Raw genomic sequence first — 24,926 nt, forward strand, 5'->3', positions numbered from 1 at the left:
GAGTTTGGGAATTTGGGGCATTAAAATATGTCCAACGTTGAGAAGAACGGCGGAACCCTACCTGACGGTTGTCATCCAACAGCTGCGCGTACTTGCCCCGTTCCTTCTCCCGGCCACCAACGTTCGCATTCCCGGCGCCGGTCGCATCCTTGTGACTAGAGGACGACGTGGCAGACTTGTGATCTCCGTCCTGGAAGACTGCCAACAGTCGGTATACCTGGCCCGCCTTGGCCGTCGCCTTCACGTAGTGCGTTTTGTGGCTGAAGTTATCTGTTTCGATGGGGGAGAATTCCGCCAGCTTTAGAACCACCGGGCTAAGTTTGGACAGTCAAGCGACACTTACCATGCGATTCGGTGTAGGCGGAAAGGTTGTCCAGCGACAGGAACTTGTACACCTGGTCCCGCACCAGCTGTACGATCGTGGTGTACACGGTGGCCGTCGGTGCGCCCTTGTCGTTGATGAAGGAGAAGTAACCTGGGGAGAGATGAAAGACAAAGCAAACCCCGTAAAGTACGACCGGCCATATCTGGGAACGTAAAAGTCGAAGTTCCCACTCGCGTGTCGCTATCGTCTACCGAGCTGATTATAGCTTTTCTATTCCCCTTTTTCGCTTCTGGTCCGCCGAGCCGAGCCAGTTTCCCATATTTGCATATCAAAACATACCCCATGAGGCCCTCCCTACTATTTACTATGTATGGTGGGCTCGATTCGGACCTTAGCGGTCATTTGAAAAAGTGACAGATAATTAAAGAATGCATGCGAAGATATGCATGCCCTTCTCTCGTTTCCCATTTGATGCACCGTGACCGGGGCTTGTGAATTGAGTTATTGTGTTTTTGCGTAGAATCTCTGCCCTATCTAAGTTTGGCCGCTACGACAAGAAAAAAAGAAAATACCGGTAGTCACCTGTCCATTGCATAACGATCAGTAGCGCGGGATCGTGAGATCGGACATCGTTAATGACTGGGTCGTTTGTTTGTTTTTTTGGAGCGAAGAAGCGCTAACCTTATTAACATACGGGTCTCTTCTGTACGACTTCTGGAAGTGATCGAATCGAATTTGTGTTTGTGTGTGTGTGTGTGGGAGTTTTCGAGACTGGGAGAAGTGATTAGCTTTAACGTACGACCGAGTTTGGTGTTTCATCCATCAGTCGCGTCGCTTGGTCCACGGTAGCAGGAGATGAGATTTCTGATGAGGGTAATGAATCGTAAATTGGATATCGTGAGTGTGATAGCCCTTGTTCGTAGCCGCTGTTAGAGTATTTATGGTTTACTTAAGCAACTGCGACAAAATCACACTCCTACTCCGGCCGGGACCACTCCTGATTTGGATGGTGGAATACATTTAGGTCAGACGAGTAGAATGTTACATTTTTAATCAGAAACTCCGGAATGATAAGTCGACCATTTTAACAAATTAACCACCACAGGTCCTCCAAAAGACTTTGAAGATGATTTGGCTGAAGATGTCCTAAGTCTCGCTATATTATAGTTAATGATATCTGTCCAAAGCTGGCTAAACCTGTCATCTAATCCTTGTCGATCTCAGAATTTTCCACCATGTTTAGGAATAAGCAGTAATATTGAATCGAGAACTGCTGCCCCCTTCTAACACAACTTTCTTCGTAATTGAGTTTTGATTTAAGTCTCTACGCAATGTCTTGAAGAAACCCGGCCTGCCCGCCATGAGAAGTCCCGGCCCGGCTATGATGTCAGCCTGAAAGCGGACATAACAATGGCACACCGGCGTCGTAACAATGGCGGTGTGTGGGAATACATTGAGATTAAGAAGTTGCAACCGAACATTATTCCGAAACGCTCAATGCTCCTGAGGTCAGTTCCCGTTCCAAACAAAGTCTCGCTTGTAAGCGTATGTGGTGAGTCCAAGTGTGGGACCAAGGCGCTAGTGGTAGATCGGTCTTTAACGATGTGTTGAAATTATAACCTTCTTCGTACTTAACTTCGTTTCGTTGAGGGAGAGGAAAATCTTGGTGAAAAAGAGTTTGGATCATGGTTTTTTTGGATCATCATTCAAGGCTCTTCTATCGATCAAATCTCACCATCAAACACACGTTGTGTATGTCGTTCCGAAGAGATCGATTGATCGAGATAATCGTATGCCATCTTCGGGAACATACTTCACCGCCGGCCACACCCTCAAGTTCTCAAGTTCATCTTGCCGGGTTCGTGTTTAGCTGTGCGGGTCTTTCTTTGGATCGATCGATGACGGAGACCGCGCATCGGTGCATTGTTGTCGGCGAGAATGAGTCTAGCTCCTTAAGTTAGTTAAACAAAATTGGAAAAAGCCTCGCAACTAGACAAGTTCTACGAGTACCAGTGCGATCGCCGACGTTTGACAACGATCCACAAACAAAGCTGTAATTCTCTCTCTCTCTCTCTCTTTCTCTCTCCCTGTCTCTCTGCTTCTCTTCCAAGGGAGGGTCGAGCGCACATGCAGATTAGTTGCATCCGATGCATCGCGATGTTGCTACGCGGTGTTGCTGCCATGTTTGATTAATGATGACACGCAGCCATCAGAGAGCCAGCAGATTCTATTCTGATACAGTTCCCGGTCAAGCGAGCGAGAAGGATTGGTTGGTTGGGTGTTGACTCTTCCCATCTCTTCCTCTTTACAAACATTCCCGCGATCCTGCCTAGCAACACGTTACACCGGCCGATAATGCAACGCTAACGATCGTGAGTTTGTCGGTGCACTTTGCACCTTCCTGCCAAACCGAAACCGCATCACTAACAATGGAGCTTGCCAATGGTGGGAGGGGAGCAAGGCACAATAAATGACTGGTGGCGCAGACGGCAGAGAGTTGCCAACCTTCATCTTGGTTGGTGTGCACCGGGCGCACAATTAAAAATGCATCGTCATGCATATGCAACCGCCAACACCAACCGACCCAACCAACCAACCAACCAAACCCAATATTATTTGCCTTACGCGCGCACTTTTATCAGAACACATTCTTTCTTTCTCTGGTGCAGAATGTGCATCGGTGAAGCGATTGATTGGTGTGCGGTACGGAGTTTTGTGTGGGGTGCACATATTAACATGATTGCTATCTGCTATCTATCCAAGCATCCAATCTCCAACCATTTCGAGAGCTAGAGAAAGAGAGAAAGAGAGAGAGAGAGAGAGAGCACTAAACCTAAAGGCAACAAACTCTGGCCGCCGGTGAAATAATGCAATTTTCATTGCCAACACCCTCGAAGAGCGCCTTGGAGTATGCGGTACATCGCCAGCTCACAACCCGATCGAGCGCGAGCTGCTGAATTATGCAAATCGTGCAACGTGTGGTGGCATCCCGCGGCTAGCAAAGGAACTGTAGCGCGAAGCGTAGAAAATTACTGCGCCAACGAAACCATTTTCCAAAGCTATCGGCGGATCGGTACGCGCGTGAAGCTGTTTTAAGCGTTTGGACGTCCGAAAATGGGGAAGGTGTGAAAAGGCAGGTGTTGGCAGAGTGGAGCGCGATGGATTAGGCCATTTATCAGCTAATACCGCAAAGGTGAGAGGAACACGGAGGAAGAGCAGTGGGAATGAGACAACAATGTCGTCACATGCCCAAAGATTCATTTCAGTTCAATTTTGAGTTCAAAAACACCTGAAAAATGGTTGGCGGTGACCATCTTGATGCGACTTGAATAACCTACAGGACCTCTAATTAGCTCTACGTTCTCTCGCGGTAGGTAAAGAGCTTGTAGAGTACTCAGAGCTTCATAATGAGACTGCAGATACTTAGTGAAGTCAGAGCTAGCTAGTGAGGCTGGGGCTACTAAGTGAGGCTGGAGTTTCCTAGTGAGGCCAGAGATCTTAGTGAGGTTGGAGCTACCTAGTGAGGCTGGATTTTCCTAGTGAGGCCAGAGATCTTAGTGAGGGTAGAGCTACCGAGTGAGGCTAGAATTACCCTAGTGAGCGTAGAGTTTCCTCGTGAGGCTGAAAAACTACATATTGGGGACAGAGCTACCTAGTGAGCATAGAGATGCCCAGTAAAGCTGGAGTTTCTTATTGGGGTTGGAGTTTCCTAGTGAGGCTGAAGCTACCAAATCGGCTGGAATATCTACCTAGTGAGGCTGAGTTTGCTTAGTGAGGCTGGAGTATTCTAACGACAGCTCTTCATTACAGAGGACAGCGTGTAGCAGTCAGTCCTAAATAGTAAAAGTCTTTCTGTATAATATAAAAGAGCAAATGAGTTGAGATTCGAACCCACATCGCGACAAAGTTTACATAGCCACGCTTTTACCACAATCGCTATTTGACCCACCTTGATGAACAACAGAAAATAGCCTCTCTTTTTCTGCAGTGAGTGACTTGGCGCGTGCTCGAATGGAAATGATCATACGAGCAGTTAAACCCATTTTGCGTGACCAACTGACTTTACAACTCTAATTAAGTTGATTGAAGCATTCAGTTTACTTTCTCTCCTAATCAGCATGGTGGTGAATTGGAACATACAGCTTTATACTAATTATGCATTTAACATTTTTTAAGTTAAAACACCGCAAAGTAACTTACCGGGAAAATCGTGCGGTATCTTGTAGCCCTTCTTCCGACTGGTGCCCGCCTTGGTGTTGAACACGTGGTAGCTCCGATAGCCGCGCATATACCGGTAGAGCAGAAACAGGTCGCCCCCGATCGTGGCCGAACCTTTTCCCTTCTTGGAACCTTTGCCACCACCCTTCGAGCCACTGCTGGGCCGTTCTGCCGTACTGCTCGATTCGGCCGAACTCGAGGAGGTCATCGTCTGATCGCCCTGTCCGCCCGGCGAGGTGGACGAAGTGTACGACAGCCGGATGACACGGGGCAACGAGAAGCGTTCGAGAAATTGTTCCGCAAACAGCGGTTCGGTGGTTGACTCGCTGGAGCTCAGCTTCGAACCCTTGCTTTCCCCCGTTGAGCAGTCCCCACCACCGCCACCCGCCCCGCCTCCAGACGAATTGAGTGAGTTGAGCTTGTAGCGGGCTCGCTGTCGTAGCAGGGCCGCACTCTCCAGCTCGTTCCTCCGCGCCATCCGTGCGTTCTCGAACTCCGCCACCGAGAACATGTTGGCGCTGGTGTCGTGCGAGTTGAAGCGTCGCAGCTTCGGTTTGTTGCCTTCACGGCCACCACCCGGAGCTAGGATCTGCAGCGGAAGGTTCGTCTGGGAGTTGAAGGTGGAACCGGCAACGAGTGAGTTTCCTCCACCTCCTCCCCCACCACCACCTCCTCCCGTTCCTCCACCACCAACGGCTAGGTTGTGGCCAATCTTCGCCAGCAGAAACATAGGGCTCTGCTTCAGCTTGGCTGCCGCTTTGGACTGTTTGCCGGTAATCGCACCGCCGGCCAGTTGCTGGAGTTGCTGCTGTTGCAGTTGCTGTTGGTGTTGCTGGAGCTGCTTTTGTTGGGCGGCCGTTGGTTTGGGCATGTGCGGGCTCGACTCGATCAGCCAGTTCGCCAGGTGGCGCTGGCGCTCGAACTCGATACTGGCGCGCTGCTGCATATCGGTCATCTTGAGTGCGTCGGTCATGATCAGCACTGGAGAGAGAGGGAGAGAGAGAGAGGAAATATGAAATCTCACGTTTACACCATTTATACGGCACTCGTCACGTGGCCACATTAATCAATTTTTCGGTTTTGTTGCACTTTCTTCGGTAACGCGTGGACAGTGCACTATGGGCTGATCGGTGGGCATAACATATAGAGGCTAGATACACTTGGCGATTAGAGACTTCAGATTGAGAGAAGAAGATCTAGCTTATTTGAATTAATATAGCCTTTAACTTGTGTTAACGAAGTGCTGGATCAAGCCGGCCATAGTTCTAGGACTTGTAAGTCATTCTAGACTCATTTGTACTACGAAGCCGTATAATCCAAGCAAGCCAGTTGGATCTGAAAGTCTTAGTATGAGTGTCAATCATCAAGCAGTGGATTGACAGGATGAGAAATACCTAATTTCACATGGTTTTTATAAATTTTTCACTGGCATAAGCGTGTATGAGTGTGAAAAGTCTTTTCAGATATTTTTTCTACGCATTTTCATGTGGTGCCGTGACCAGGATTTCTAGACTGAAGCGAATGTAATCTGCATTACAACAATTCTTCCTTAACTTTCTTTCTCCAATATTTTGCCTTCAAACACTCTTCAGATGTTATTGTTCTTCCCATCGCCTTTACAACCTAATGTTCCACATTGCACCGAGTGTTGCCTTCTCGTTGGCGATTGTTGCTTTTTGTCGTGCGCGCACCACTTTCACAAATCACTTTATTTCACAGTAAGAAAAAAAAAAACACCAACAGAGAGCAATGCGCGAAACTGAAAACCCTCCGGTGGCGTACTTCCGCGTCGGTAATGCAACACCGCTAATGTGCATCTGAGTTTGTTCGACTCTTAAAGCCCCCGGGGCAAGCCATAGCCACCATTTAGTCGTGATGCTTCATTGGTGTATAATAAATTGTTTGAAATTTATTAAAATATATTCACACCACACCTTGTTTCCCGTCCGTATCGGATATTATGATTCTAAGATTGCAGGAAATGGCAATAGAAGGTGTGCGAGGCTCGAGAAAGTGATCCTAGCGCGAGATCTGGAACTGCATTGCGAGTGTGTCGCATATCGCTTCGGGGAGGGTGACCCCACGCAGATTGCAGACACACAGGATAGGGTCCCTATTTTTAGGAGCGCCGAGCGAATTGAGCCGTCACGTTTTATGGGCGTATTTTTCGGTTCGGTTGAGAGCATTGGGTTGGGAAGTCACTTGAGCGTGGACACTTCATACGGTTCCAGACACAATCATCACTGCATGTCACTTCTATTCCGCGTAATAAGTCCTAGTTGGAGTTTAAGAACTGTTGATCCCGATATTTAATGAATTTTAATTTGAAATCACCCTTACACTTGGTATCACCGGTCGCGATGGCCTTGAAGAAGGACGCATGCTTCTTGCGCTTCGTATCGAGATTCACCAGCAGTACCACGTGCATGTTTACTCCACCACGAGCTCACCACACTGACTGACTGACTGACCAGCGGCAATCGCAAAACCCGGCGCACACCGTCTCCGAGTTGTTGCTTTCGTTTGCAAATTTATTCACGTTGCGGACCATCGAGCGGGTTGTTCGCGGTTTTCGGTATCGGAAAAGCAGGGTGGCCCCTTTTTCCTGGCCAAGGGTTTCGTTATTTTAGTTGGTTAATTTGAAGCAATCAACTAATAATGCGCCTCTCGTCTGCAATCGACCTTCAAAAAGAAAGGCGCGAGTGGGAAATTGATAGCTGGGGGCTGATCGGAAAAGCGCAGGTGAGGGGTTGTAAAAGCTACCCCACCGTCCCTAATTGTGTGTGCGGTGTGTTTCGATTACAGGTGATTGATTGAAAATTAGGATATGGGATTTTTTTCTCTCCCATTTATCGAGAGAGAAAAAATGAACCTTCAGAAGTTAAATTGAGTTTTGGACTTGAATTCCAAAAAAAAAAAAATGATGGCTGTTACACAATCTGCTTAAAGCTCTATTTATAAGTAGTTTTAATTGCTCAAGGTGTGATTCGTTTTTTTGTATTCCCATGCAAAGAAAAACTGGAATCATTTCATCAATACGCGCACCCTTCATTGGGCTAAGAAAGGCCGAGAGAAGACAGCGTCTGTAACCCACCCATTAGCCAGTGAATGATTCACCGATTCGTTGCAGTTGCACATACTGCACCCGACCGGAGCGTGATCAAAACGCGCATCGCTGGCACTTTTCAGCTAGCTTCGGGGGCTAGCCCCCATTTTTGCTTTCGTCAGTCGGCGTCGTTGTTGCCGTTTTTGCGCTTCACACCACATGAGTTTCCTTTGGCTATAACAAAATTACAATAGGTAACAACCGGCGAAAAAACAACCTTCAACAAACAGACGGACAGACACACGGAGCGATCCTCATCGAAGCGACTCGGTTTACAAAAGTCGGCTGGCGCCCAGCCGCGAATCGACAACGACTTGCGACGGCGTCAAATGACGATTCAGTTCTCTAATTCCCTCCATCGTCTACCCGGTGGAATTACACAAACTGCATTAATTGCAGATTTTTTTTTTCTTGTTTGGTTTAATCCGGCGGGAAGTTTGAAGATGTAGCAAACCCCGTCAGACCACCCCAATATTGACACCATTTATCACAATTGTCCCCACTTGGCTGCGTAGGGTCTTCTACGGATAGTTCGAAAAAAGGTGTTGGAAATAAATAAAATTTCCCTTTCACTCTTCGAATACACACACATTCCAGGTGTGTGATCATTTATTTAATGCAAAATGTTTTCGATAGCCCGGCCTGTCTTTCCCCCCCCCAATTCGCGTGCGCTTTTGCAGCACGTGATCGTGTACGAATTCCATCGACGAACGATTGCGCGATGCATAATGCATCATGCTCTCCTTCAATTTCCCGCGTTCCGATTGAAAATTGAACGCACGCACGCTAGCGGGGAGAGCTAATAAACGCCGGTAGCGATGCGATGATGATTTATGTTTTTTTTTTACGCGCGCTTTATTTTGCGAAGCGAACATTGCAAATGCACTCACGTTTTTTGGCCATTGTGGGTTAGATTTCACCCCGCTTTTTGATGGCGGGCGCTAAGCGCTGTAATGTTTTATCAGCACGAAATAAACATTCGGGGGCAAAAAGTGTAAGAAATGTACGCTAAAAATGGTTTAGAAAGCAATTTGGGATTTAAAACGAGGCTAAAACACGGTGTTCAATGATTAGCGCCTGAAGGTATGCAAACTGCAGAACACGAATCGGCTTAGTTCTATCTCCAAGCGCGCTGGAGCGAATTTTCTTTTCTTTTAAACACCTTTTTCAATTAAAATTAGCAGGAACTGATTTTCGCACCATAATTATTACATACTAAGCAATTAAAAACAAAATGTAGCATTATTCTTTTTGTTCGATTTTTCGCCCCATTTCTCACTTACTTGGACTGATTCCAAACGTAGCTGTATAGTTATTTCTGTGGTCGTGTCCATTTTAATAAAAATTACAGTTTAATTTAAGATAGAATTGATTCGTAGAGAAAGTTTTGGATGATAAATCGGCCAAAATAAACTAAATCATCAATTGCGCCTGAAGGTATGCAATCTGTAGAACACGAACGCTTGGAATCCTAGTTAAGATTTGCATCTCTTGTGCAGTTGCAGCTTATTTATGCAGTTTTTCAATTCTATATGGCACATTAAGTTAAACCTGTTTACCGTTCAAGACGATAAACAGCTTTTTTTTAAATTGAATGTCATTAAAGCAATTACGACGATTAGGCAACGTTTGCGTGTTAAATTCACCAATCATCACGCCAGCCAACCAACACCTGCTTCTCCTCTATATTACGCCTGTTTTGCAATCATTTAAAGCATGGTCATTGGGCATGCTATAGAAGCGCTCCTAATCTGTCCAACCTTTAAGGACTAGCTAGGATCTCGATTACCGGTAAACCGAACCGCCGACCGCAGCAACACACAAACAAAAAACTCGATGTGATGAACGATTCGTCCATTTGATTAACGAGCGCAAACGCACGCACATCCATTGCACACACGCGAGTAGGGCGGGCGAATGCATTTCAATGCATTCCTGCCCCTCCTTACGTTCCTCGCCTAGAAACTCATAGAAACGACGCTAGTACATCTGCATCCACATCTAATGAATGGCCAATTAGAGAAAAGCACTAAAAGGTAAGCTTTCCGCCGTCGCCACACGGTGCACCGTGCAATAATGCATGGATCGTCGTTCCATGCCGTCCCCCGAATGCAATTCATCAGTGTGAAATGTGATCGTGTGGGATGGCGGCCGTGCCACGCCACACGTTTCGAAGGACAAAGAACGCGCGAAGGTGGTCACAAAACTCGTCCTGCGTTCGCGTCCGTCCGATCGGAGATGGGAAGCGAAGAAAATGATGAACCATTTTGCCAACTAATGAGCCTCATTCATCCCGCATCTTCTTCTTCTTGGTACCGAGTGTGTGTGTGTGTCTGTGGGGGAGACTGTTTTTCTTCCATGATGAATCACGCGCACGCCGAGTCCCTCGGCTCGGTCTGGGCGCGCGTTGCAGTTTCTATCGGTGCGTATTAATCATTGTGCATTCGCTTCATAGTTTATGATGATAAGGCTCTGTTGCCCGGCAAGCAAGTGAAAATGCATCCCCTTCAGGTACGAATGTGTCCGTGTCGTGTGGGGGATTCCATTCCTTTTTTATCGCAAATGCAATAAAGTGCACTCATTGGCAGAGCACGCAGCGAGACACGTTAGCGTTGCTTCGTGATACTCGCCAGATGATAAGCGTTGCGCGTTGTTTTTTCGAAACCGAACGGAATCGATTTCAGGGGTTTAAAAGCGCAATTAAACCCTTTATCACACACGCTCATTAAAGCTTATCGGTTGGTCTGTTGGTTTCGTTGCTGCTCAGTCAGTCATTCCGTCAGAGCCAAACAACAGCAGCTGTCGCCGGCAAACACTCTGGCGACAACGATATGCATAACCGTTTTCAGTTTAACAACGTCGCTCAGGCACATCTCTCTCGAGCTTCTTATTGATTCCGTGAATGCGGACGGGTGTGATCGCTTTCAAATGCCGTTTTACGCACGCTGCAATTGAATCATCATTGAGCTCCAACTTTCCATTTCGATATTTTCGCTGAAAAGGTAACGATAAAATTTACATGAAACCAGATAAGCATGCAAAGCGCGGGAGATTGGGCAAAATTGACATCATACGCAGCATGACGTGAAGGAATTAGTGTTGTTTCGCGCGATCATTTTTGCGTCCCAGTGATGCATTGCGTCTTGGATGCGACATTACATATTCGGTGAGCGGTATGGTCGATAATGATCGATGAATCGCGAAAACATCACGTGCTGTGACGAGTGTTGACTTTCGCCGATTTGAAATCATGCGCCTCGCAGGAATGGTTGGAGGAGAGCAAGCATGCAGGAAAACAGAAATCCTCTTCATTCAGCTTGCTGTGGATTATCCAATACCAGTCGTATATACACGTCATGATGTCCCTCTCCATCCAACCAAAAATTCTACAAATTTATTTTCACAATGATTGCTTGGTGCAAATTTTTAGTAATTCAAAATTTAGATCATCAAGGAACGACGATAGGCCATGTTGGGCACCACTCAACAATCACTCCAGAGCAATGCACTAATCCGGAGGATTGGAGGTGCTTCAGAGCAATGTTTTAAATCGGGAGACTAAAGTTACTCCGGGGATTTACATCCGTTATTTCACTGGCAGATTTCTCATCGCTAGTAAGGGTATATGGAAGCAGCTCACAATAAACAATTTCTTCCGAGTCCCACCAAATATGAAGTAGAATATTCCTGCTAGTTCTAGCCCTTGTTTGGCTACCGTTTTTTTCGTACGATTATCCCACCAAAACCCGAAACTCTCAGCCAAACTCTCGTTAGGTTTTGATTGATTGCTTTAATGAACTTAGTTTCTTGATAAAGGAAGAGGTCCAAGAGGGAAATTTCAGGGATTTACAGCAGAGTATGGTCATCGGTCAAATAATTTGTTCAAGTTTGCTCTGCTTGAATGTGAAATGGCCTGTAAGCCTTTACGAGTTGGATCGTCCGGTGCCTTTCTCAGGACATGATCAGCTCACCGTAGGATGGTGATGCTAATTCGCTTTACAAAAGTGGAGTTCTTTTACAGTTCATAGGTCTCTAAATTAAATTTAATGCTGGACATTTTACATTTCTAAAACGCGACTAACACATTTTCATCAATATTAAACTCAGAGACGTTTGTGAGTACTGGGACATCTCTCTCGTTGGCATTAAAACGTAGAAAGGGTTTGGCCTGCCATATTTGGATTTTTGGATTTTTGTTAATTCCAACGCAATGGACGAGATAAAAACAATGAGACCAATAACCTTTAGGAAGAGTATAGATCCTCAACCAACTTCAAATTGAAATTTGTCATTATATGCCGAATGTTTTTGTTACCTATTAGCACAAATAAATATCTTGACAGATCGTTTAAAGCTGAATACCAACCATCATTCACTGGCCACACAATTAAATTTACCCAAAGTGTTTGCATATCTCCTTATGCTCCATCATCCATTCTGCCTGTCGCGGGTTCCCAGCTGTCAAACCCGCCCAATATGTACATTAAAGCGACACGTTGTGAGAATGTTGATGTGTGCAAAACCTTAAGTACACACACACACAAACACGATGGCGCGCGTCGTCTTCTCGTCGATCGTTTTGGGGGATCGCGCGCGCGCGCACGCTCGCAACACTTTCACTTTTACACCCGGTTTCGATTCTGCACCCTCAATTCATCAATCATCATCGTCATTTACATAACCTCCCAATGCCGCCCCATCCCGCCCGAAATCGATGCCTCACCGATCCTCCATCTCTTCCATCTCGATTGTTGCTCTCCTTTTATTGGAGCTCTCATTGTGCGCATAATATTGTGCACTTAGCAATTGGCAACAATGGCGGCGCTGGTGGACCAACTTTGTGCAATTGACATGCATCTACCTTTTTTTCGGGGCCACGGAAAGTGGATTGTTTTGTTTGGATTTCCCCGCCTGGGTTGTTTTCGTAGTGTTAATTCAATTTGGCAGTAAGACGGCAATTATCTGCCTCCTCGCCGGCGTAAGTAGAAAAAGCTTTGCGATGCTTTTCTTTACACGTCACCGAATGAGACATCAGCCGACGCCGCGAATGGACGCTCTCCCGGATGCTGCTACCACCGACAAGCCAGCGCGCGTCTGACATCATTATGCGGAGGGCACACGGTTGTGCTACAATTATATCATAATTAGATGGCAGCTCGGTCCTTCTTGCCAGCCGACGAGATGGCATCACAACATACAGAGACTGGCGGGTGAGCTAATTTGAAGCCTCCGGCACCATTAAGAAGAGGAACCGCGTGCTCCGGCGATCGGCGTTCCTCGGGAAAAGCAAATGTTTATTTTAGAGAGAAAAACACACACACACACACACACACACACACACACACAAAATGGCGCCTCCACAGTTTCGGTGTGATTATGCTAATACTCTTAAACAAAACTTCTCCGAATCGCAGGTGAGTGCTCTCCGCTGTAACACCGACGGTAGTGGTAGGATGGAAACGCGTTTTCACTGTGCGGATAATTGCAGCTGCATAATTACAAAACGCGCAGGCGGACCCGGGCACAGGCAGACACCCGATGACAACGGGCCAGCTGATAGCAGCAGCAACGACCATACTCTCGATCTCGCGGATAGCAGGCAGGCAGGACGACGATCATAATCGCATAACCGTATCGAAATGCTTTCCATTCAGAATACGACGATCGTAGCCGGGGCCGAAAAGACGGAAATGAAATGAGACGAGTCGGGTGGGGTGAAAGTGCACCACCCACCACCCCACTCCATAACGCCCAGTTTGTTGGGGAGGAAAGTTGTTTTCAATTTGGTGCACGTTGCGTAAGCCGGACCTTCGTTTCACCTCATCGTTTGTGTCGAGTGGAATTTGTTTTCCGTACCAAAGTCGAGGTGGTGTCGAGTGGAAATTCTACTTTACTCCACCATCCGATGCCATCAAAACAAAAAGCTCACACACTCACTTTACTCGATCGATTCTTATGCTATGTTTGCAACTTAAACCCCTTTCGACGATGAGGTGTAGCAAAACAACCTCTCGGGTGGCGTTCGAGTTTCAGAAAGCAGGTCAGATTTATTAGAAGCAAGCCAAACAACAAACAACAGGCTCGCGTTGCTTCATGCTTCCAATTCCAATTTCCGAAAAAAAGACGGAAGTTAGAAGCTTGCAGCTTACCATCGGTTATTCAACCAAGAGAAACATTCGATGTCATAATGACATGGAAACCTTTTTTAAATATGTAAAAGAAATAAAATCTAGCCGATGATGTGGTTTCAATTTTTTTAACATAAAGGTGACTGAATAACTATCGAAAATATGCTAATATACCATACATCGATCTCCTAGAAGGTGTTCAATAAAAAAATAGACGTAGAGAAATGGTATTCTTGAAAGGAGTTCATCTTAGGAGTTCGTTTAGCTCGTGTCGGAGTTGTAAAAAAAATGAATCAGGTCTTTGTCAAAGAATTAGAGCAATGTCGGCTAGGTGGCGGAATAGCAAACAAGGTAAAGGCACAACCTGAGTCATCACACCTCTCTCTGGAACAAAATCTAGCCTGGAGCGTATGCCTTCGCATTGAACAAATAGCTTTTGAGAAGAGGTTATCAACACCCCAAATCAAATCAAAATAAATTAAGTTATTTGAATAGTAGGAGTAATATGAGATCTTTCACTCAACTGAACAGCAATATAGTGTTTTTAATCTCCCCACAGCAAGCGCTTCCGGGCAATAATATTCTTCTCCTGTTACACGCACTTTTATGCCAAAGCTCTATAAAAATTCAAACTGATAAGCTTCTCCTTCGCAGTTTCTCCTGATTCGTCTCCTTATCACACGATCATCGATCCCTTCCATAAACCGCCGACAAGTTAACGACAAGGGCACAGCGCTCTGGTCCCATAATACACACGTTTCGAGCGAACATAAAATGATCGACGCGTCGCTCCACTGTCCACAGGCGGCGAGTGAGAGTCAGTCATCGCGTTGCTGCTGCTGCTGCTCCAGTTCCAGGGATGCGGCAAGATTAATGGGGTAATAAAATGCTTTAATTGTTTCAGACATGGTGTCGTTTTTTTTTTGTTGCGCTGCTACACCATCCAGAGATCGACACAGATCATCATGGTGGCCATGTGGTGCGCAGATTTCGTTTTCTCGGCCCACCGCTATCGACAGCGGCAAGCGAGTGTGGTGACATGGTGACCGGACGGGCGGCGGACAGTTGGCTGTTTGAAATTCCAAAAAGCCACAACAGCTACCAAAAGGCGGCGTAACGTAACGATCGACCGATCAGACGGGTGAATCTGCTCGTTATAATTAGTGGCCCTAGCGTTTTTCTTTATGTCATCTTTTGACTTTGTGTGTAACCCTTCCCGACAGCTGAAATCTGTCGATAAAGACTTCAAAAGGCACGGTGAGAGATGGTCGCTTTATTTTAATGATTCTGCATGACAGCAGAAATTCGGAGGAGCAACCAAATCGTCATTCGCCTCTGTTGTGTGACAGTGATGAATGTTCAGGCCAATGTTTTGCGATTTATGAAGCACAGTTAGTGCATGGGAAAACCAAATGGCTTAGTGGTGCAACATCAGTCGCATCCGAAAACTGCGACCAACATTTATGCGCTAATCATCATCACTTGGCGAGCATGTGTGAAATGTAGCGTGGAGCAGAGCGTTTCATAATGATATGTTGAAGGATCACCACAACACAGTTCGGTTTCTTTGATCGCCGTTTGATTGAACCTAATCCGAATTGGAGACCGATTTGGTGATATGGTTGTGTTGCATTGCGAAACTTTTTACCTACTTTTGGCCCGTTTCAGGTTAAGGTCTTCAAGAAGTAGTACACGAGCTGAAAGCTTTGGTACCATGCCCGAAAGCCTCGATCGTAGAGAGCTTGCACTAATGATTTTCTAATTTCACTTCCGTTTGTGGTTCAATAATTCCCAAGAGTTTCCCCCATCCAACGACTAGTTTGAGCTTCAAAAGAGCTCGTAAATTGTGTTACTTTACGCAGCTAAGTTCCAATAATGATTAGAATCGATCGTCTGACCATTACGTAGCCAAAAGCGAGCGCACCAAATCCGTGGCCACCGAATTGAAATGTCAAGCCGTTGCAACCCAATGCAGGAGAGGCTCGCTCTATAGGCTTTGACGCCCTCCGGGACCGAGTTGTCCAGGGCGCAGCGCGTTACGAGCGACAGTCGAAGGTCGTCACCATGTGTTCCTCCCTGCTGCCGTACACACACACTTCGACGAAGCCCGTTGGTGCGAATGATTTATGGCCATCGATCTCGGACTCTGCATCGAGTCTTGCACTGTCCGGCGAAAAAAAAGGTGAGCCTAGCGCACGTGTGTGTGTGTGTGAAGATATGCGTCCCGAGATAGGATCCAACCGCGATGACCTATCGACCTTTCGGCCGCTAATTTGGTCCGTATCTAAAACTGGACCAACGGCGATCAGGAATCGCGTTCAGGCAAAGGGAAAGGTATCTTTTTTCCCAAAGCTACATTCGTGAAAGCTAACGCAGTGAGAACCGCTTCGTCGTCATCTATGGAAGATGATCGTCGGGATCGCCCGTCGCGTTTGTATGCGATAGTCAGAGGGAATGGGACACACCCTGCTAATCCGCCACGCCACGCCTTGCAAAATATGTTGAAGGCTAATTTTGCACAAAAAAGCAAACGCTTATTGCGCAAAGCTCGCCCCAGACGCAGTCAGAACATCGGGGGTGAGGTACCTCTGCGGTTCCTCTCTTGCTGTTTCAGACGTTGAAGGATCCTCGCGTTTTATGGACACTTACTTTTACCTTCTTAAGCGCATCGATGGAGATTGAACAAAAAAAAAACGGACTCCCTTTCCACCTTTTGGAGAGTAACTAACGAGGAACAAAAAGTTAAGGCGATAATTATGCTTCATAAATATATCAAAGCGAACCAAGTACAAAAAGCGTGCGCGCGCTTGCCTGCTAGTGTGTAGTATAGAATAATCTTAAGTCTCAATCTCTCGTCTATACACCTCTCCGCGTACAAAGGGGTGGTGTGCAAATGTGCAACACAGCTCCGACGACGACGATTTGTTGCACAATGTCACGTCAGCAGGAAGCAGACCTTGGGCGCTGTTCTGGTCCATAAGAACCGCTCTCCCCCGCTTCTTTGCATAAAGTTGGTGGACGCATGTAAAATTTCATGCTTGGCGTCGCGCGAACTAAAGGTGACACAATAGTTTAAAGCGAAAGAAAAACACACACACATATATGTGGATTTCTGCTGCTGTTGTTGTCTTTCTCTGATTGTTGATTAAGCACCAGGTAACACACACGGTAGTCAGGGTCAGAAAAATGCAATCGAAAGCGGAACTGCATGCGATGGACAAACACTCACGACTGTCTCGATTTGTTCTTGGGTGAAGAGAAAGGTTGAAACTTTGTGCCTGGTCGAACTCCAGGTACTCCAGGTATGAAGACCTATGGAACTATGAGACTGTTGAAGTCTTAGACCATAGTTAGATATTAGTTGTACCGTGGCTCCTACTGAGCATTGGTAGAGCTCCTGAAATATCCAACGCAGCTTCATCGCTAATAGAAATCACCTCCAAGAACTCCACGAGATCACTGCACTGATGTAAAGTAGAACCTACCAACAAATGTGCCAATGTTTGCTGCTTTGACCACGTACGAACATTACCATGGCCCTCCAGATGAGAAGGGCCTCCTCCGTATTGGGGGTAGTGGCCCCATTTCGTTACAAGCCTACTGACCATAGAGAGACCCCGTGTAACGAACGATCGAGAGCCAAGATCACCATCTAAATAGTTGGGAGTCAAGTTTTGGAATTATGTTGCAGGGTTTAGCAGCAACCGGCCAAAACAACAAATGGAAGGGATTTTATTGCTCTTTACCGTTTTCGTTTCCCTATTGTTTTGGTAGCGCGATCGGTGTTGATGTTGAAGGCGAGAGAGAGAGGAGACGAAACACGGAAAAGCATAACCCAACATCGCGATCATCACTGCGCGGCGAGGCTCATAAGTGGAATGAATGCTTTCGGAACGGAGGTTTCGATTAGCAGGCTGTGGAATTAGACTAAACGATGCAAAACGGTTCGATACAAAATGGTCGAAGCAGGCGGCGGCGGTGCGATGTGTTATGAGACAGTTATCGTAAACATGTGTACCACACACCACTACACCGCCGTACACTGTGGGCAACAATCTCTGCGGTTGTACGGCCTCGATTAGATTTTCGTTTCCGCAGCGCGCACTTCTCCAGCTCCCCGGCAAGTCATCGTGGACCCAAGGGGTAAGCAAAACATGGCCGGAACGTGCCCGAACGGCACGAACTTGGAGCGGGATATATCGGTTTTCTCTGCAGCAACAAAGTGTTGTACGCGAGAAGTGGTGATCCCTTTGGTAACGTGTGTTATGGGCACGAAACGATTATGATGTTTCTATCATTGGTGGTTTTTGTTGCAGCTCGCAAGAACTCGGACTCGGAATCGTGAGCGTACGTGGATCGGAGGAGAAGACGATATCGAATTTGACAATCCGAATGTCACAGATGATGCTGCTGTTGAAAGAATCGAACCATTAACCTCAATAATAAGTAGCGAGCGTTTCGCAAAATCCCAACCATCTTCCGAGGACGACTTGGCGTTCTGCAAGAAATGGTGCTCTGCCCTCTGGCGCGGGAGGTCGCAAATTTTGACGGCGTGATCGAACCTCGTCCGTGTCTGGCAGAGAGCTGCAGGAAACCAATGGGGAAAACGTTTTCCGCTTCGGGCACTAACCTACAACTGCCAGAACGGCAATGAGCATACGGGTTTTGATGACGGTGGTGGAATCTAGCGCAAATAGCTACCGGCCACTTACGGAGGTCAGCTTACGGAGCTAACTCTCGTGGTCAGGAAGGTGAGTACGGATAATGCAGTGCCAATAACACCCTAATTTCGTTTCACATCTGCACCATCTTACTAAAAACAAGGGTACTTCGCCACTCTCCTCTGCCTTCAGGTGATGGGTGACCGGAGAGTGACGCACAATTTATGGGACCCATAAAAATATTTGTTCCGCAATGAAATTTTAACGAGATGCACACCATCATTCCACTCACTTCTCGTTGGGTCATTGGCAGAGGGCAAAAGCCGGTCCCAAACCACTCCCCTCCGCCGGTCCTCCAATATCGCCAAGGGTTTATTTATTCCCTGCATAATCTGTCTCGAAGCGTTTTGCATGATGAATCCCTTTCTGACCGCGTTTATGCCGTACAAAACCACAACTTCTGGAGTGTATAGAATGTGCATCCAGACGCTCGGTGTGACGTTCGGGGTTTATTGGCTCGGCTGCGTCGGCTGGGTCAGGTCAGCGGACGGACACTTTTGCGCAAGGAAATGAAATGCAGTAAATCAGCGATGGATCTCGCGACGCTTGGGCGCGATCCAATGGATTTATCTGTGTGCCAGCACGAATGCAAATTAGGGGGTACGAAGCACTTACACACATACACAGTCGGTGGCATAGCTGGTTGCTGGTTGCAACAATGTAGAGTACAGATCGTCTGATCTGGTGATTGTTTTATGTGTGTTCTGATGTATTTTGATGGCGGGTGAGCTATTTTTTAAGGCATGAGGATGTCAGGTTTTGAGACAGTTTGAAGGTAGAAGCGCCGATGCCAGAAATTCTATGGTCCTGATGAACTTATATACAAAAGTTTCCAAATATCTTAAACTAAGTCTCAAGGAGTCTCAAATCTAGATCACATCACTGAGGCCATAGTCTGCGAAACTTAAATGAAACGTCCAAAGAGATCATTGAGATGATCAATTGGATCACTGATGATCACATATAGGTCACAACGCAACAAGATCTCAAGCTGGCCAATTCCTTCACCCTCATTTCGACACCTCCGATATGAAGCTGTTTCAGTGACCTTCTCTCTCTCGATCAATCATTCTTCAGGGTCTGTTCCACCCTGTGATCGAATGCAGCTCTATTTGTTTAATCAAACAAGCGCTAATCACCCAACATCAAACATCATTATTCATACTCAAGCTCCAATTGATGTTATTCAAACTCACTCGAAGCCCTAAATATGTTACAACAGTTGTTCAGAAAGAGACATATTTGACGTTTGCGAGTAAGCCGTGAGTAATTTATCACCCAGTCCGTCACCCGTGTTGTGACAGCACACTAATTTCAGCTGCTTACGTACAAATACTGTCGGAGATTCGAGAGCGTCAACACGCAGCACAAATTCGAAAGATCCATATGATCTGATTATCTCACTATCTTTACATTCGATCGACTACGATCGATCGATACCTAATAAGTGACAAGCGGTGGTAAAGATCGGGAGAGGAAAACCAACAACGCGAAGCATGCAAAGCACCCATGATACGCCCTGGAGCGAATTTAACGTCGCATAGGGCTGCAGAAGGAAGCGAGTGTTTGATACAGCCGGGTTCGAGATTTAACATTCACCGTATTGCATCATACAGGCCGCGTCATCTCGCGTACGCCCGAATCTACCGTTCGAATTTTTGGTCGATTTTCATCGAGCGTCACCCTGTGCGTCGGCCCCGATTTGCCAAACGATGGATCGTAATCTTGCTCAATTATTATGACAAGCTTCCTACCGCCGGCTTCGGCTGTTTGGTTTGGCTGGTAGGGAAATCTGCGGAATCTGACCGCCCGATTGCGTGCCATGGCTCGAATGGCGCCGCAGGGCTTCGAATGGGACGGTTGGACAAATTATGGTCGTCATCTAGAGAAGGGCGGGCGATGGTGGTGGTGACCACCACGGTAGGTTAGCTTATCTTTGCATAAGACTTCGCGCGCGGGAGTCCACGACCATCGTGCACGGCATCATCTTGACCACCGCGCCATTAAGCGTAATGTACGAATGATTGCAAATTCAAGAGATCGAGTGCAGATGTCACGATGGTTCGCGGGAACTTCATTACGAAGCCTAGGCTCTATTAACATAAATCGTGTAAAAGGCTGAACTGAACTTACACTTCTGGCGATATCCCCTAGTGGCATAGCGAAAAACGTAAGTGAAACTAAATCTGTCACCGTGCCACTCAAACTGAGCCGAGTCGAGCTCTCGTACCTGCTACCGGCCACATTGGTAACTTTAGCAGCAATAAATTATGCTGTGACGCTTTTCCGTCCACAGCCGGGCTACCGAATAATAATGGACAATAAACATGTCGAACGGTTCACCCCATTCACCGTGATTGTCAAACACTTAACCAATGGAATTGAATGCGTTTTTTGGGGGGTTGTTGTAGCAGTTATGCTACCGAAATGTCAATTGTCCACATGGTGGGTGGGTGTTTCCGAATAAATTATGCAATTTGCGATACGGTTTAAGCATGTTTTGCCGCTGTTTGGCATTGCTTTTCTGCAGTACGTCGACTGCGTCCGACTGACTGCCCCGCCAGCAAGCCGCGTGTAATGTTTTACGTGGAACCAACTCTCCCCGAGTAGAAGCGGTTAATCGATCACCTTCGCTCCCGTTTTTTTGCGCTGTTGTTTCCTCTACAATATTATTAGACAATCGCACCGACCGGCACCGGCAGCCCCGACAATGTCACAGTCCATTGATTTGCCTATTCTTTGCTGCGAGATCACTTCAGTGTGTAGCCACTTAACGCGATGGATTGCGTTGTGCGATGGGATTGCTGGGCGGCAGTTTTTTTGTTTCGTTGTCACGCTGGCGTTTCGTTTCGTTCACATCAGCAAGTGGCTAGCATCAACGGGCACTGCTAACAAGCAGGTATTATGCAGCAAACGATTGCTTCTCGCCCTTTACCAAGTGATTGATACCGCGGCACCACCCGGCTTTTATGCACGTCTGCGGATTGTGTGAGCTTTATATATATCGTGGATACGTGCTTGCGCCATGATCGTGGGAGTCACCCTTGGCAACGCGACCGAATCCGATGTCACCTCATCAACTTATGCACAACGGCTCGGGAGATTGGGTTGCCAAAAAAAACAAACGAGCGATACCACAACAATGCAACCGTTTGTCCTTCTATCGCGCTTCATGCTTGCTTCAAGCTCCTCAACAAGCCGAGTTTTGATGATGATCGTCCATTTAATGCAAAATTTGTTGAAGATCGTTAAAGATAATCCTTTCAGAAGGTGGTCCATTTAAAGCACATTCTGCCACAAAGTTATTAAGATCGTGACGATCTTGATAATGCTAACCTGCCGGGCAAACGTACCTGTAACGAAAAGAGAACAGAAAAAATAAATTACTACGTTGTTGTGTATACAATGCGCAGAGGGCCTCCGAAAACAATAATGTACAATGCGCTGAAGGACATCTCCATGACACGGATGTAACGCCTGAAGACACAAAACTTTAGTTTGCGATTTAATTACAACGTAAACGATCGGTCTATGCCGGCGAATACATCTCCACTAGATCATGTCGGCGGAAGTAACAATGACCAGCCGAAGCGCGCTTGTCCGGACGCACTTGTCCACTTGTCGGTGGCCGGTCGTCTAAGAATAATAAAAATGTTTAACATCGATTTACATAACAGCCTCCTCGTAGTTGTTGCCTCTCGACAAACCCCACGATGAGCTTTCTGCGCCTATGACCTTCATGTAGAATGGAGCTGAAGTACTGGGTGACATGAAGACAAAGCATTAACCTAAAATGACGCTCTTGTGCGGAGCCTCCAAAAGCCAGAACTTCCTCTAACCTTGCAAAAGACTGGGCCACTTCTTGAGTCTCCGGCCGAGTGACCCTCTTCTGCTCGTAAAGAATAGGCGCCAATTGTGCATAAAGTGAGGTATGTCTGGTGAAGACATTTGACCTGGACACAACATGTCCTCAGCTAGTTGTGGTTATGATTTGCCGATGACAGGACAGATCTTGGCTATGCTTTTTTTGCAGACTGGTAATTTGGCATCATATTACATTAATCGTACGGAAAACATGGTTCCGATCGGAGGGAGGTGTACTTCAGGCGGTCTTGCCTTGGTCGGTTGGTCAAGACCCTGCTGGGGTTAAGGTTCAAAATGGCTCACTTCACACATGCTGCTGCCCATGACCTCGACTCGAATCGTGGTTGCAAGAAGACGAATATTCTCAAGAGCCTAACTACACGTCGGAACACGTCGATGTTGTGTTTGGGGAGCACTAGGTCAACGGAAAAAGGAAAACAAACAAACAAACAAACAAACCTACAAAGCACAAGTCCTTGGGACGATTTGTACTGCGTTTACCCTGTTTGGTCAGTGAAAAGAACACCGAACCATTGGTTCTACTCCGTTTAACATTACGCGCTGTTTCGGTGAGCAGACCCGCACACACACACACACACGTGCTAGGCCGTTTGTGGGGAGAAAGTTTGTTTGGTGCAAAAAAAAACTCGGCTTCCGACTGAGTGCCTCGTCACACATGCATTGGTGTGCATCATGGGCCCCGGTGTGCCGGTCACCGAAATCAGTGAGTTGCCGAGTGACGCGTCGGGTAGGTCCTCGAGTCTCCGGTCCGGTCTGTGGAGCGGGTCCAACGAGGTGAACGGAAGTGAAATCGCGTTGGCGTTACAACAAGTCGACCTCAATTGTCCGTTCGGCAACATCAAGCGTCACGCGTAAAGTCGGAAGCATAACGCATATCGAACACTGCATAATCAGCAGCAGTAGCAGCAGCAGCAGCGGCAGGCGAAACAGAATAGACCATCGGGGGTGACAGCGCACCGTCCAGGCTAATTATGCTTTATGGATTCATAAACGTCACAGCTGGCTGGCACCGTCAACGGCAATAGATGGATTTATCCGTCTACCGCGCGCGAGAAATGTTAAATGGTGGTTAGGCACGCGAACGCGAAAATCACGATCGCCTCGACTCCTTTCCAGAAGCTCCCCGGCACGCAGCAGCAGCAGCAGTTTGGAGGATTGCACTTTCGCAGTCGCGATCACTCCGCCGAGAAGCCGACAAAGTGCGGGTGCGTTATCGAGTTTCAGGAACACAACAGCATCGCAACCAGGAAGCTCGGGAACCCATAGCAGGAGTGCTGTTTCTAGTGCGAAAGCGAAAGCACCCCGAGAACTCCTCCAACTGGCCTTGATCGGTTGTGGCCAGAGGGAAAGAGATCCAAGCACCTGGGGGCAAATCCTTCCTCATGTAGCGATCAACTGCGTTCAACGCTGATCGCGAATGACGGTGGTTTCCGCATTACTAGCTGCAATAACCGGCACCTACGCCTCAAGAAGTCATTCGTTACTGTGTCCACTGACCACCAGCTGTCCTCCTACGCACGGTCGAAGAATTCCGCCGAAGCGGGGCGGTGAGACTGGTCGAGAAGATGGTCTGACCACATCGTAAAGTCGTGTGCCATACTGTGTCGTCTCGTCTCGCTCTGAGCCACCCTGAGGATCTCTCTTCGCCCAACCCGATTGCCCTTTTTTGGCAGGACACACAGCACCGTTTTTAAATCCACTTTCGGTTAAAAAGGGTATTGCCTCCTTACTGTGTGGCGTATGTGAGAAATAATTGACCGGCAACCGGGAATGCTGTCCCTCGCCGAGCGACCGTTTATTATTGTACCGCGTCTCAGACACGAGATGAATGAGAATTAATAGCAGATTACGTTAGAGCACGTTGGTGGACACGCTACTCTGCCGCGTACGGATTGGAACGTCTTGATGAAGCCACGTTCGTTGTCCATGTTGGTGCAGGCTACGGAGCTACCCAAAAACGCTGGTGGGCGATCAGCCGTCGAAACTCGAGAGAAAAAAGTAGACAAACGGTAGTAGTAATCCGGTGGTGATATAATCAGGACCACTTGAGCTGTTTCGAAGTTCCTTGTAGGAGGGCACGCTTTTGTTTATGATAAGCCGGTTTTTTCTTCAGCCGCCCGAATGGTTGCGGTGTGCGGAACGACGATTAGCGATCGCTAATATGTGGTCGCCTGTCATCAAGGTATGCGGGATTTATCGCACACCCTGGACACAGACTTTTATAGGCCCGGATAGTAGCGAGCTTATACTGTTGTAAATCATTTCATTTAAATAATATTTCAAATGAAATCCTCAGGCGATGTCTTAAAGCTGAGAGGATGGGCATGTCCTTGAAATGCCGTTGTGCATTAAGGGGATTAATGCTAGCTTACATTAAGTCTTTAAGCTTTTTTATTGCTTGTGTGTAGATGTTGTAAAATGGACTGATCTAACTAACTCCGTTCCGCAAAGTTCTAATAGACCACAAATCACCCAATACTAGCTATTTTTGAGGCCAGATTTCCTGACGCTACTTCCGTCTCAAGTGAAGTTACTCTGCGAAA

General features: G+C 47.0%; 1 protein-coding gene across 3 annotated transcripts in view; it reads right to left on the reverse strand.

Moving 5' to 3' along the window:
- The window catches only part of LOC118513918, a 67,809-nt gene that overhangs the window by 3,196 nt on the left and 39,687 nt on the right, over positions 1-24,926 (reverse strand). For 2 of the 3 annotated variants that reach the window (XM_036060280.1, XM_036060279.1), the window contains 3 exons: positions 4,526-5,524; positions 344-475; positions 62-270 (listed from right to left, as the gene is read on the reverse strand). In XM_036060280.1, coding sequence (XP_035916173.1) covers positions 62-270; positions 344-475; positions 4,526-5,516 — 1,332 coding nt within the window. In that variant the 5' untranslated portion in view covers positions 5,517-5,524. Of the gene's footprint in view, positions 1-61; positions 271-343; positions 476-4,525; positions 5,525-6,883; positions 7,042-24,926 lie in introns of those variants that run through there. The other variant, XM_036060278.1, reaches the window with a different exon arrangement.

This window comes from Anopheles stephensi, chromosome 3 (assembly GCF_013141755.1).
Source record: "Anopheles stephensi strain Indian chromosome 3, UCI_ANSTEP_V1.0, whole genome shotgun sequence".
NCBI lineage: Eukaryota > Metazoa > Arthropoda > Insecta > Diptera > Culicidae > Anopheles > Anopheles stephensi.